Source organism: Oryza glaberrima, chromosome 3, assembly GCF_000147395.1.
Source record: "Oryza glaberrima chromosome 3, OglaRS2, whole genome shotgun sequence".
NCBI classification, from domain to species: domain Eukaryota; kingdom Viridiplantae; phylum Streptophyta; class Magnoliopsida; order Poales; family Poaceae; genus Oryza; species Oryza glaberrima.
This window is the reverse complement of record NC_068328.1, coordinates 31,368,839-31,383,452: the sequence shown is the minus strand read 5'-3', so window position 1 is coordinate 31,383,452 and position 14,614 is coordinate 31,368,839. Positions and strand designations below refer to the sequence as shown.

Below are 14,614 nucleotides of genomic sequence, written 5' to 3'. Positions count from 1 at the left end.
GCAAAAGTCTAATTCGCCTCCCTAGGGTTCGATGGGCCGAATCCCTCTCGGCCCATCTCCCCCTCCCTCCCCATCTCTCTCTCTCTCCCTCTCCCCCGCTCTGCCCGAGCGCTGCACGTGCGTGCGCGCGAGCCGCACCGAGCCGAGCGCCCCGCCCTCGCTGCCGCCTCCCGCCGACGCCGCCCAAATCGCCGCGCCGCCCGTTGCTTCCGGCGCGCGCGCGCCGTGGTGGCTGACCACCTGGTCGCCGCCGCCGTCAGCCTCTGCCGCGCGCATGCGCCGCACCTCCCTCCCAAAACCCTAGCACGCCCCGCGTGCACCTCGCTCACGGTGAGCCGAGTCGCTGATAAGCGGGTCCCACCCGGGACCACGCGGGATGGACCCGGCCCACCGGCTCTCTCTCCTCCCCGCCCGCGCGCGCGCCTTGGGCCGCCCTCTTGGGCCGGCCGGCCCATTAAGCTCGGCCGAGCCGCCCCTTTCTCTCAGGCCGCGCCCTAGCCGCTCGAGGGAAGTCTAATTTCCCTCACTCTTTCTTTTCTTTTCTTTTCTTTTTCAAAAAGGGTTTAAATAAATCCTTTCCCTTTAGACCAAAAATCCAATAATTTTAGAAATTCAATATCTTCCCAACCGTAAGTCCGTTTGACTCCGTTCAACTTCCCAAATTCCTCAAATCTCGAGATCTATCTAATGGCACGCTTGGAGGTCAATAATAGGGCTTTATTTTCGCCATTTGTTGAGTTGTCCCGTTTCGCGTGTAGTTTCGGAGCCCGAAGATCCACAGTGCGAGGATTTCGAGGATCAAGCTCAAGATCTCGAGCAAGGCAAGCCACCATTGAACATCTTGAGCCTATATTTGAACTTAATTATGTTGCTTGAAAAATATTATGCATAGGTAGGATTGCACTTAATCTGTTTACACCGTCTGCAAGGCAGACCGGAGTGCCTACCTAACTTGTTGCATCTGATCCTTCCATTGTAATTGTTATACCATGTTCCCTTGTAACCACCTAGTTGCGCCTCGGTAATCGTGCACTCTGCACAGGTATCGACGGTCGCCTTCAAACTTAAAATCTGAGAAACATCTTGGGTAAAACTTGGGTTTTACAAAAGACTTGGAAAACCCGACACCTGGGTCGGTGCTTGCGAACTAAATGAATTTCCAAAATCGCGGACCGGGGAACGTACCGGGAGTACGGTTTCCCGCTCTTGCACTTAAGGACCGTTTCCTTGGAATTTCATCCGAACATAAGACAAGTACGACCACATGGGTGGAATGGGACACCCCTGGCTGAGTAATTAGCTAATCGGGGGAGCCTTGATGCCAAGAGACATGTGGATTCGCCGGGGTGGTGTCGGGGAGGACCCCTGGGCTTCCTGGCACAGTATGGTCTGGGACCTAATCTGGTGTTGGTCTGGGACCCCTCTCGTTGGCATATGGTGAACCTGTGTCGGCTTTCGAAATGCCTTGTCATGAAAGCCTTAAGGTCTCTAGTCGTGGCCGTTCTGCACGGGCTGGATGATCCGGGTTAGTAATGTCGTGTGGGGTAAAGTGTACCCCCTCTGCAGAGGTTATTAAACTGTTCGAACAGCCATGCCCACGGTCATGGGCGGATGTGAGGTGATTCCTAGCGTAGTTTTGTTTGACTACTGCCTTGTGAAATTTGCTGTTGTGGAATGGTTTTGATGTTTGGAAAATCTGCGGCTGATGGGATCAGCCAGGCCCGGGTGGCCGTTTGAAAGCTGTTGGCCGGGTGCCAATCTTGATCAATTCAAAAGACTGATACATTGCACATACTCCGACCGGACGAGACGCACTGTCTCATCCGTGTCGTTTGAGAAGCACTCACTTAGTTGTTTCATGAAAGAGTTCAAATAAAATCAATTGCAAAAACAACAGCCTTTCCTTGAAGCCTGCATTAAACACTTATTTCCCATGGCTTGCTGAGTACTCCCGTACTCACCCTTGCTCTATATAAATAAAACCCCCCCAGTTGCTGAAGAAGATGAAGCGGATCCCGCTGACGAGGAGTTCTTCCAGGAGCAAGCCGGCTACGATGAGTTTTAGGGTTTCGGCCTAGTTCCCAAGTCGCGCCTGTGATGTTTGGTCCAAGTCTTGGCTTCCGCTTCCCTTTTGTAATGCAGTTGTGAGCTCGGGATCTGTCCGCAGCCCAACATGACTGTACTCCTACTCTATAATAAAGAGGCCTCTGTTGCTGTGATATTCTGTCTTCCTGTGATACCAGCACTATTTCCTGGGACTGGTATCGATTAACAGGTTAATTTGGAGCGTCACGGGCTAGTTCCGCTCGGGACTAGTTCGGGGCGTGACACTCATACATCTTAATAATTAATATAAACCAAAAGACTTTTAATACTCTTACTTTATCATATACTACTCAATGTATTTATTGTAATTATTTATCTTTTTATGTACTCTCAATGTATTTACTTTCACAAATTTATATGTAATGAAAAATAAACTTATTTTATTTTTAGGGATTTGCTTTGGTCCAACAAAAAGTATCTCGAGGTATCAAATCGTTTCCGATTGTTGGATCTAACAATACCTATCATGCCTAGCTAGATCCAATGGTCAGAAACGATTTGATACCGTGAGATAACAATACCTTGAAATACTTTTTGTTGGACCGGAATAAATTTCTTTATTTTATAATGAAGGAAGTATTACCAAACTACTACCAATGCTGCAGCTCCTCCTGCACGGCTGTCTCAGAGCAGGTACAATAGCATACTATTAGTCAACTATAAACATATTTAATAAGACAAAAAATGAGAGAAAAGAGTAGTGTGCTACAGATCTGTAGCCAGCTACAGTACGGACTTCAAGACGCAATGTGTGTATGACAGGTGGGACCATATATAAATAGTATAATAAACAATTATTATATAAATAAACTATTAGATTAGCTATAGATAAATTGGAGCTAGTAATGAGCTATACTATTAAACTTGCTCTCACAGCCAGGTCGCACCGTATTAATTTCTCCTGCGATGGACAATTGATAGCCTTTCATTTCATCAGGGCTGGTGGCCGTTTTGGCAATGGCCAATGGCTCACTACGGCAGTGAATGCTGCAGCTCCAGCATGGTTGTCGTCCAAGACACTCTCAGATGAAGTCCTCATTATCACGGATCTAGAGATTCCGGGACCACCGAAAAAAAAATCCAGCTGTGTGTGTCTACATACACATGTGTGAATATTTTTTAAAAAAATCTCATTTATTAATGTATTATTATGCAAATTTAACCAATTTTCTTCTAACTTGGTGTTAACAACTAAATTTGGTAATTCGAGTATCGAAGATAGAGATTAGATTGAAGCGGAATCCAAGTCTAAGATTGTTTCGGGAACAGAGTAAGAATCGGCTGAGTCCTAATCGGCTGCGACCTTAATCAGCAGAGTTCAAGTCGGACAAGGTTAGCCGATTAAGTTGAATCTGACAATGTGACATGGTATACATTGTCAGGTTGGGTTAACGAGCTTCATGAGGATTGCCGTGCATGGATAGAGTCCTGAGAAGACAATTGTATATATTAATTAGGATATTTTATGTAATTTCCTTAGAGATATGTTTAAGCAAAAGTTTGCCGCAAAAACTTATGGTATCTTAGAGTTTGTTAGAGATAAGAGTCGTGTCCGATATGGGCATATTTTGTAATCTTGGGTATAAAAATAGACCCCGAGTCCCATGTAATCAAACTAACACATGTTCAATACAATCTTGGCGCATCGCCACCTTTTTACTTTCGTTTTATTTCGACGAGTTCTTGCTTTCGGGTTGAGCTGCATCGGTTTCGATCTTCAACTAGAGGTAAAACTTGTTATGGCGGCTTGCGTTCTCAGGATTAGTGCTTCCATCTTTATGATACTCTAATCTTGTCTATGTAATTCGCCGAGTTATCATATATTCTATATAATCCACGACAATATTGTTATTTAACCTACAATCGGCTAACATCTATTGTTGGAAGGCAGCCGATTAGGTTAAATAGCAACGTTGGCTTAGATTATATAGGATATCCACCACTCTATTAAACATCCAACGGCTTGATTGTCTAGATATTGTTTTTTTTCATACTTAGTGCTGCATCAGTTAAGTTTGATCTACTAAATCGTGCTTAGAATATTAATTTCTAGCCTGCTTTCTAGTTGCCGATTAGAGTAGTATCGGGGTTTCAGCCGATCTTACCTGATTTAACTACTTTTACGTTACATGATTGATTAACATGTTAAATCTGCCATTTACATTAAGATCTTGTCGTAATTAAATATGTTAAGCTTCTGTTTGACGTATTTTACTTGCTTTAATATCTTAATATAGAGTGGTATCGGAGTATTAGCCGATACATGCTAGATCTATCTGATCGGCTATGCTATGAACATATATAATCCAGTTGTTAATATATATTTTGATCTAAGTGATTTATACTGTCTCGGCATGGCGATCGATCTATCCCAATCACTTGATTTAAGTACATATTGACATAATGATTATATGTTGTTAATATCTACAGCCGATCGAGTAGATATAATTCTTTATTACTTATTCATGACTGCCGATCGATTCACATATGACATCGGCTCAAAGATAAATGATATATCATCGGCAATTAGCCGATCGGCTATCGTTTATAGATTTAACCGTGGTTTCTTTGTCTTTATTTCTTGTTGATTGCAGGATCAAATCAACTGGCACGCTTACGAACCTAAAGGCAAGCTTTTGGACCTGCACTGGAGTTAAGCAGATCTCCCAGGCCTCGTGTTTTTACATCAACACTTGGTTAAATTCAAGGTATTTTTTAAAAAAATATATAAGTTGTACCACAAATATAAAAAATTTAAATAAGTCACCGCTCATTATGTAAATAAAAGACAAATATAAGTACACGATACGATATATTTTAATACTACGAATTTATATTTATATTATTAAGATGTGACACATTTTATACAAGGTCTGTTATTTTTTTAAAGACAGGAGTGCGGGCCTTTTACAAACAGTTCAAAAGTGCACGCAGCCTGCCGCCTTCATCAGAGCAAGTTTAATAGTATAGCCAACCCGTTGGCTCCAAAACAATTATAGCTAATGTAATAGTCCATTCATATAATAGTTAACTATAAAAATATACTACATTATTAATACTCGGTCCCACCTCTCATACACGTAACGTCTTGGAGTCCGCATTACAGTCGGCTTAAAAATCTGTAGCCCGCTTTCTTCTCTCTTCTCTCTTCTTCTCGATATGTGGTTATAACTGGCTTATAGCTTGCTATTATACCTGCTCTCAGAGACAGTATCCATGTCGTGTCGTCATCTGCACGTACGAGCTGCTACTTGGGGGTGGGGGAGCGGCAACTTGGCAACTTGATTTTGGGGCAATTACTCTCTAACCAAAGAAATTCCCTAACAGTGCAAATCTAGACAGACAGTAATAAATCCATAGCAGCTGGAGGAGCTGCCACTGCATGAGCATTGTGCGCGCGGCAATGCAAAACAAGTTTAGTTTTATTTTCTTTATTTCTAAATTAGATTCATTTCTAACTAGTCATTATATCCGAGTTTATGAATGTAGAAAATAAATATGTTAGAAATGTATAAAGAGATGAAATAATTAAATCGCGATTTAAGAAAGTGGAAGTATTCTTTTTTTTATTTGTATGTGTGAAATGGATATAAAAAATGTACTTATTATGGTACAGAGGATGCGTGCAGTTGTTGAGAAGTTGGATTCTACCCTACAAAGGTGCTGTTCCAAGGAGATGGATCAGAGAACGCACTCACTGTCGATGGCCGATCGGTAGGACACGACGAGTTCATTCAAGGACAGCGTGTGAAACCTTGTATTGCAGTTAAGCTCGGATGGCCGGAACCCACCATTAGATGTTAGAGCTAGCTTGCCCAAGAATAATATACTACCTCTATTTTATATTATATACTAATTTAATCTAGTTAGCCATTTTTCTTTAAATTTAATTAAGTTTATATGAGAATTTAGCAACAACTATAACATTAAATTAATTTAATTATATGTAAATATTGAAAAATTTTGATGATGCATTTGTTTTGTGTTAAAATTATTACTATATTTTTTACTAAATTAGTTAAACCTAACAAAGTGTAATGAAAAAAATCAAAACGACTTATAATAAAAAAAAACAGAGGGAGTGCCATGTTTAGAATTAAAGCTTTCAATTACATATCCATTTGCGAAGAAGCAGACAGTAGTACGTGGTACATCTGAGCTTTTATCACACACAAAAAGGAAAAAAGAAAAAAAATGAGAGGAAAGATCGTGATGAAGATTCACCAGTTTTTCCATTTCACTGTCCCACAGGCTGATCATGGGAACATCATGCGATCCCCAGAGGCTTCAAGACCCGAGCCGGTACATGCCGTCCACAACGAACGGCCAGCTGCCCATGTACAGCGGAAGCGCCGCCGCCGCCGCCGCAAGGCCGCCGTCGTGGCCGGAGTGTCGGAAGCCGCCTCCGGCAGCTTCCACTGTCGGGAAGGTCATGCCTGCCACCGGCGTCGGCTTCCAGTGCCGCTTCCTCTGGTTGATGAACCAGTTGCTGATCTGCTTCTGGTCCAGCCCCGTCGTCTGCGCCAGCGTCATCTTCTCCATCTCCTGCTCATACACACATGTACACCCGAGAAGTTCACGCATTTTCATAAGATCGAGTTTGGTGCAGAAAAATGTGGTTGAATTGATCAAATGGGAAGCATATATATGCGTGCGTACGGAGGGATAGGGCCATTTGTCGTAGTGCAGCTCCCACCAGTGCAGAAGCTTCAGCCTGGCCTCCTTGGGGAGCTTCCCTTTCTTGGTCCTCTTGGAGAACGCCTGCCGGAGATCGCCCAACGAGCCACCGTACTTCATCAGAAGCTGGTGCTTCAGCTGCTTGTCACTAGGGTCGATCTCCTCAGCCTCAGGACAGCTCGTGTCTTGCTCTTCCTCGGATGATCCCGTGCCTTCACAATTACTGTCTGTTAAAAACAGCAGCTCAAAAAGGTTAATTATTGTTTAACATGATGTGCTATCAAAATAATTAAAAAATTACATGACTGCGTGCGTCACAGCAGGTAAACCTCATATGAAGGTAGGTGTGAGAGATCGAGTAGATTATGCATAGTTACAATTCTGGTTAGGGTGTCTTTAATTCACGCTAAAATTGGAAGTTTTGTTGAAATTGGAACGATGTGACGGAAAAGTTTGAAAGTTTGTGAATGTAGAAAAGTTTTAATGTGATGAAAAAGTTAAAAGTTTAAAGAAAAATTTTACAACTAAACCCGGCCTTAGATTGCCCCGGAGAGTATAATGGTAGTATTGTGTATTACTCAATCGGTCAGCCCCACCAGGCCACCAGTCAGTCAATTAATTCTTTGTGTTTACTAGGACTCCTAGTGGATTGAAGCAAGCAACAGTGCAACCCTGAAGGCCTGAACATGTTGTACACTCAGCTGCGCACCCAATAATTGTCCTTGCTCATCTAAACACAGTATTTCCAAATTTCAAGCAGAAAACTAGACTAGTCAAACAGCCGTCATACCGTTCAATTTGAGACAAGGATATTCATTTTGATTCATAGGGAAAAGCTATGACAAGAATATATACTAAATATTACAAGGCCTGCTTGTGTTCTGTTTATTCGAAGGCAAAAATAAAAAATAAAAATTTAGTGATATTGTGTGAACACTTAGAGAACGGTTTTAAAATATAATTAGCAGGCACATAATAAAGATGAGTTCAAAACGATGATGACAAGAGAAACCATTCCACCGTGCTATGAAAAAATTGTGCCCATCCTAATTTGCATTCATCTCAAAGCGATTGTAATATATAGATCCAAGATTTGTACGGATAGTGAATCTCATAAATTTTGCCATATTAGTCGTCTTATGAAACACCACCTTGTATATATGCAATTATTAGTGTAAAAACTACACTAGTTCATATAGACAATTAAAATTATTGATTTTAAAAATGAAATAACGCCAAATACTTACAAAGACTAAACTAGTTCCACTAAAATTTATTCACCGTACCCTTGATTTCAGAAGATAAAAAAAATCATATAAATAACAGATATATTACACAACTACAATTCATAGGACAATATATATAGCATGCAGTTCAAATTTTCCATCAAATATAAAAATTTATTTGAAACTTTCTGGGAGCTATTTATGCTGCATGTGTGCACATACACATTCTGTTGACATTGGAATATTTCCAGACAGTACAGCAGCATGCAGCCAGAATATGATTCAAAAAGTAATTAACAGCATGAAAAGTGCTACTTATGAACAGTTAAATGGATATTTCTGAAATGACAACATTGAGACAAGAAATGACATCAAGGATGCAAAGTCTAGTTAGTATTGATGCTAGTACAAGACACTGCAGGTTAAAGTAAATGTGTGCATAGACTATATTTTCTCTATTGTTGTGGATGATATATATGTTAAGTTAGATAATCATCCACTAAGAAACAAGCCGTGTTTATCACTCTTACGAACTCCTAATGCAATCCTCCTCCTTTTTTTAAATATATAACATTGTTGACTTTTGAACATAACGTCTGTCCATTCACCTTAAAAAAATAGTGCAAATATGTAAAAATATAATTTATGTTTGATGTACCTTTAATAATAAACAAGTCACAAAAAATAATTTATATTTATATATTATTTTAATAAGACGAACGATCAAACAAAAGTCAATAGCTAATATCTTAGTATGATCCATACTGGTGAAATAGTAGGATTCCAACAATTCATCTGAGTATATGGAATAGATCAAATCATCTGTAGACAGGAATATATGTGTAGACACAAAAAAAAAATGTCTCATCGGTAGGGGAATAGCTGAATGACATTTTTGCAGACTAAATATATAAGAAACCAGATAATTCTTCCATATATATATATTATCCAGGATTTGTACGGATAGTGAATTTCATAAATTTTGCCATATTAGTCGTCTTATGAAACACCACCTTGTATATATGCAATTACTAGTGTAAAAAACTACACTAGTTCATATAGACAAAATTATTGAACTAGGTTTCAAGAAAATACAATATGATATGCATGCTGGTCACCATGCTAGCTGCTTTCATTCTTTCAATTATTTGGCACTCGATTGATGTCTGTATATATATAAGAAAGAGTTCTGATCTGGAAATCTATTCCTATGGCTATGGAAAGTGCTCAATAATGTTTGGAAACAACTGCATTTGAAAGGACACAACTAGATGGTAATACGCACTTATCAATAGTCTACGAGTAATATATATAGCTGGATCCTTACCCCACTCCAGTAACTATATATCCAGGCCATGAGACAAAGTGCACAGGGTACTAACAGTGCCCATTCATGTCCGACAGCCAAGACTCGATCCAGGATTTGAGGTCCGTAAACTAATTACACTCACGGAGGCACAATGACAATAGGCTCACCGGCCACTCATTCTGTCATCCACCGCCACTCATGTTTTCAACCAGCTAGATGTTACTTACACCTCAATTTGGCCACTATGTTCTGCAAACTTTGATGGTTCGTTTAATTTACCTTTTGGCCCTTAATAGTAACATAAATCGTCTATGTTGAAAACAAAGATCGTCTAGCCATTTCTCTGTGACTACCAGCGGAAGACATGATAAGAGAGCAAAAATGTAGGTTAGACAAGGACCTGCAGAGATATTGGGGACAGGAAAGCAGGAGAACCATGCATGGCATGCAATTTGGAAACCCTGGAGCTCAGCTCACAGCCTCACCGGCCGTGTGACCTCATGATATGCTTGCTAGTTTATCGATCATACTGCTCATGTATACTTTGTTAAGCTCCAATTTTTGTGAAAGTGATCTAATTGCATGCGACAAGCTAGGCTGCAAACCTTATCTCCCCTACCCTAATAAACAAATTAAAGCCTCAAATTAGCAGCCTTAAGAAATAACAGCTGCAACAACCATACGAGTCCAAAGAGGAGGTGACAAAAAAAAAAAGACTAACTCCAATCAGCCATAGAGTGATATACCATTTCCCAATATGGAAATTTCTGTATAGAAGAGGCGTATAAAATACTCCCTCCGTTTTAAAATATTTGACACCGTTGACTTTTTAGTACGTGTTTGACCATTCGTCTTATTCAGAAAATTTAAGTAATTATGTATTCTTTTCACATCATTTGATTCATTGTTAAATATACTTTCATGTACACATATAGTTTTACATATTTCACAAATTTTTTTTAATAAGACGAACGGTAAAAATATATGCTAAAAAGTCAACGGTGTCAAACATTTTGAAACGGAGGGAGTACTCACCAGCGATCGAATCAAGCTGCGTCTCCACCATGCTGAAGAACTCCGCGGCTTCCAGGATCGGCCGCTCCAGCTCCTCCCTGTACCTCGTCAGCATGCTGCAGTACGCGTCCTGTGATAATAACAAGATCAGATCCCCGTGTCTCGAATCTCGATCGATCAGAAGAACAGCGGAACACATGTACTAAGCAGCTAGCATGCATGCGAGCAAATTAATTGCTATGTCGAGACCATGAACTGATCGAGCTGATGATCCGGGACGTCGTCATCACGCCGTGGCTCGTGCCGGCGACGAGGGTGGCCGTCGGCTGCGTCCAGCTGCTGCTGCGCCGCCGGCACGGCCGTGAGCTTGGTCAGTACATCCGGCGGCGCCCCGACCTGATAAAAATCCAACAAAATGAACCAGTCAAAGCACATGGCGTGTTTAGATTCTAACTTTTTTCTTTTCAAACTTTATCTTTTCCACCACATCGTTCTAATTTTTTTAAACTTATAATTTTGACGTGAAACTAAACACAACCTCTATATGCTTCTGCTAGCTAGCTAACCTTTTTGCAGCCTAAGTAGGCGGCGAAGAGAGCCGAGTACTGCGGATGCGACATGATCTCGGCCTTCATCGCCGCCTCCGCGCCCGCCGGCGAGACCTGTAGTCCCTGCACAGCTGCTGCTGCTGCGCCGCCACCGCCGCCGTGGTGGTGTCCATGCCCATGCCGCGCCGACGACGCCGAGCCGGCGAGCAGCTGGTACAGCAACGGGGGCGGCGAGATGCGGTCCGGGTTCTCCGGCGGGATCAGCTCCGGCAACCGAGCTGTGGTGCTGCTGCTGCCACCTCCTGCGAGACTGGCGAAGCTCTCCATGGCCGATAGGACAGGTGATGAGGTGAAGAAGAGCCGATAGAAAGTAGTTATTATAGCAAACAAACCCTAGCAAAGAAAAGGAGGAGATGATCTCCTAGAAAGAGGTGGTGGTGGTTGAGATGGATGCAGGGAATGTGAAGAATATGAGATGGATTCTAATTAATCACTCGGGTAGATGTCCACCGTTTATTGCATGTCAACTAAATGCTTATGAAAAAAATTGACAAGATAGATCAGTATGTAATATATCACTCCACAAACATGTAAATTCAAATTTAACTTTTATAAGTCGCAACAAAAATAACAAATTCAATTGCAATTTGCAAATATATGTATACTAATTTAAGTTTTATTTGCTAATTTTGTTACAATATGTACAAAAGTTAAATTTTAATTTGTATATTTGTGAAGTGATATATTATATATTGATCTATCTTATCTATTCTTTTTCAATTTTTTTAACTATTTAAATGACATGTATACAATAAACGTTTACCCGGGTAATTAAAAGAGTTTCGCAGAAGATGAATATGATAGTACACTCCTAAACTAGTACACTCCTAGTACGTGTGGCTGGTGGCCATATTAGCTTCGTTCTAACGTCAAAATCAGAGCGAGAAATTAAGAAGAGGCTAGGCTATTCACTGTTTGCAAGCAGCGACAGCAACAGTGAAACTACTGCGAAACACATGAGAAAGGAGGGAATAATTATACTCCTGCGCTAAAGCGTAGACAAAGCAATAAATAACTAATGACGGCGAATAAAACAGACGGGGAAAAGGATCTGGACAACGTAACAGCGGCAGGCGCAGATCTCGCACAAATTTTGATAATTTGATCCTTTGAAAAAACTAATTTTACAAATAAACCGTCACCAAAACTTATTTTAAAAATGACCTTTTTTTTCAACGCCAAATCATGTGGCGCTGAACTTAGACACTTCAACGTCATTTCAACTGGCACTAAATGCCGTGCCACCGCGGATAGGAGACTAAGTCAGTGTGCCAACGTACATTCAACGTCTTGCTATTTGGCGCTGAGGTGTCTAAATTCAGCGCCATACGATTTGGCGCTGAACAAAAGGGTCTGTTTTAAAATAAGTTTTGGCGATAGTTTATTTGTAAAAATAGTTTTTACAAAGGGTCAAATAGTCCAACAATTTCAGATCTCATGTGGGATGTTTTCCCTCTGCTTTCCTCTCTTCTCATTCGAATACTGTTCGTTTTCAGATGATACTCATATGCTGACCAGTATTACGCCGCAGCTGATTTCGTCTATCCAGGTCGGCATGAAGCAGCAGTACTACGTATAGCAGCGTTTGCAGTACAAGGCGTCTCATGAACAGCAACGGGACAGTGCAAGGGATGCATGTAATGAGAAAGCTACAGTCTACAGCAGTTGTGTGTTAGTTCCATGTGTCGAGGTCCTTAACTTCTTTTCACCAAGATGGAAAGATTCTGGGAAAAGTAATGTGATGGAACTGTGCATAGATGTGGAGCCCTATATAGCTAGAGCTATCTCCTAGGCCCTTAGCCTCAGATCAGATATTATGGCTGTGTTTAGTTCCCTTCAAACTTCCAACTTTTTCATCACATTAAATGTTTAGACACATGTATGGAGCATTAAATGTGGACAAAAAAAACCAATTGCACAGATTATGTGTAAATTGCGAGACGAATCTTTTAAGCCTAATTGCGCCATGATTTGATAATATGGTGCTACAGTGAACATTTGCTAATGACAGGTTAATTAGGCTTAATATATTCATCTCGCAGTTTTCTGGCAGAATCTGTAATTTGTTTTGGTATTAGACTACATTTAATACTTCAATGTACTGTATATCCGATGTGACACGCAGAGCAAAATTTTTTGCCAACTAAACAAGGCCTAAAGTCGTACAAAGTGCACCGACATAACAGTGGTCGAGTGTCTTCAGCTTGTCATATCGGTGCGGCAGCACTAGCTCGGCTGAGTTTGTGCATGCTCTTCGGACTCCTCATGCCCTCTCAAGGGCATGGGTGCCCTAATAGGGTAGAGGCTAGTGCCACGAGCCACGTTGACCTTGGATGTAGGAGAGAATGGAGAGGAGGGAGCGCTGAATGATGCCGCTAACAAGCTTTATGTCTGCTGCCGCCACCTATGTGTGGGGCCACCGCACCTCGCATCTAACAAAGCTAAAGTAAGCCAGAGCTCACCGGCCACGCCACTCCCTAATTAGCGTCGGCACAAAGCTCATGTCGTGGCCGAATCTGATAACCACTAGCTCTAGCACCCCTAGAGTTGTGGCCACCGATCCGATAAGGAGCGAAGTTGGATGGCCATGGGAACTTGCGAGGAAGGACTCCCCATGGCGTAGGAATCCACCAGGGCAAGTGCCTTCCTCCTCATCACTAAGCTTGTCCACACTTGTTGCCTAACCGCATTGGTGCCGATGGTGCCTACTCGGCCAAGGCCGGATAGGGGACATGCAAAGGTGAAGGAGAGAGCAACGTTGACAAGAAGGGGAGGGGAGATGGGAGCCTGTTAACAGTGAAATTTGGTAAGCCCGGAGTAGTCATCGGCTTAGAGTCAGCATCGGCTTTGAAGTCCTGAGATTAGCCGATGAGAGTTGTCAAGTCGTCAGTTGTCGAATTTTTGCTATATTCGGTTAAGGAAATTGATCTACTAAATGAAGCTTATCTAGAAGAGACCGAGTTCAAAGAGAATGCGGCATGGCAAGTTATCTATTAATTAGGAATAGTTTGTTAGTTTCCTTTTATCTTTAGGAAAGTTTCTTTCTTGTCCGACAAGGACTTGTATCAACCCATGGGTATAAATATGTACTCCCGGGGTCTATGTAATCTATCGCTACGATCAATACAATTCGGCGCATCGCCACCATTTTTACTTCTACTTTTGTTTTTACGTTCCGGCGGAACTTGGCACCCGACGCGGGGCTGCATCGTCTTCAATCTCCGGCGAAGGGATAAGTCCAATGTTTCACCGGTCCAGGCAATTGTATCGTCTACGTCGGCGTCGTTCAAGGCTGCATCAGGACATACGACCTCTTGGATTACTCTGGTTTGGATAATATATTTGCCTACCTATTTATCATATGTCTCTGCTAATCTAGTCTTAGCATATCAATTTAGCTCTATCGGCTGCTTCTCGTTTTAGGGTTTATGCCGGTATCGGCTAAATCGTGTTGCTAGATTAGATTAGCTTAGACATCTACCACCCTAAAAACTCAGTCAACGGCTTGATTGTCTAGATATTATGTTTCTTTTCATACTTAGTGTTGCATCAGTTAAGTTTGATCTACTAAGTCGTGCTTAGAACCATAATCTCTAGCCTGCTTTTTGACTGTTAATAAGGGTTTCATCGGGGTTTCAGCCGATGAGTTATCTGGACGTTGCATCGGCTTATAA

At 41.6% G+C, this 14,614-nt stretch overlaps 1 protein-coding gene across 1 annotated transcript; it reads right to left on the bottom strand.

Moving 5' to 3' along the window:
- Window positions 1-6,195: 6,195 nt before the first annotated feature.
- LOC127766990 (homeobox protein knotted-1-like 9) lies at window positions 6,196-11,207 on the bottom strand. Its single transcript, XM_052292184.1, has 5 exons — window positions 10,899-11,207; window positions 10,582-10,728; window positions 10,354-10,462; window positions 6,766-7,010; window positions 6,196-6,651 (listed from the first exon to the last, which is right to left on the bottom strand). The coding sequence occupies exons 1-5, from the start codon at window positions 11,205-11,207 to the stop codon at window positions 6,394-6,396; spliced, it is 1,068 nt and encodes a 355-aa protein (XP_052148144.1). The 3' UTR covers window positions 6,196-6,393.
- Between the last annotated feature and the right edge of the window lie 3,407 nt (window positions 11,208-14,614).

Bases quoted from the DNA above. Each gene is read 5' to 3' on its own strand.
- LOC127766990 (XM_052292184.1), bottom strand. From the start codon at position 11,207: ATGGAGAGCTTCGCCAGTCTCGCAGGAGGTGGCAGCAGCAGCACCACA. The intron at 10,729-10,898 runs GTTAGCTAGCTA...GATTTTTATCAG, and splicing joins CCTACTTAGGCTGCAAAAAG to GTCGGGGCGCCGCCGGATGT. The intron at 6,652-6,765 runs GTACGCACGCAT...GTGTATGAGCAG, and splicing joins ACAAATGGCCCTATCCCTCC to GAGATGGAGAAGATGACGCT.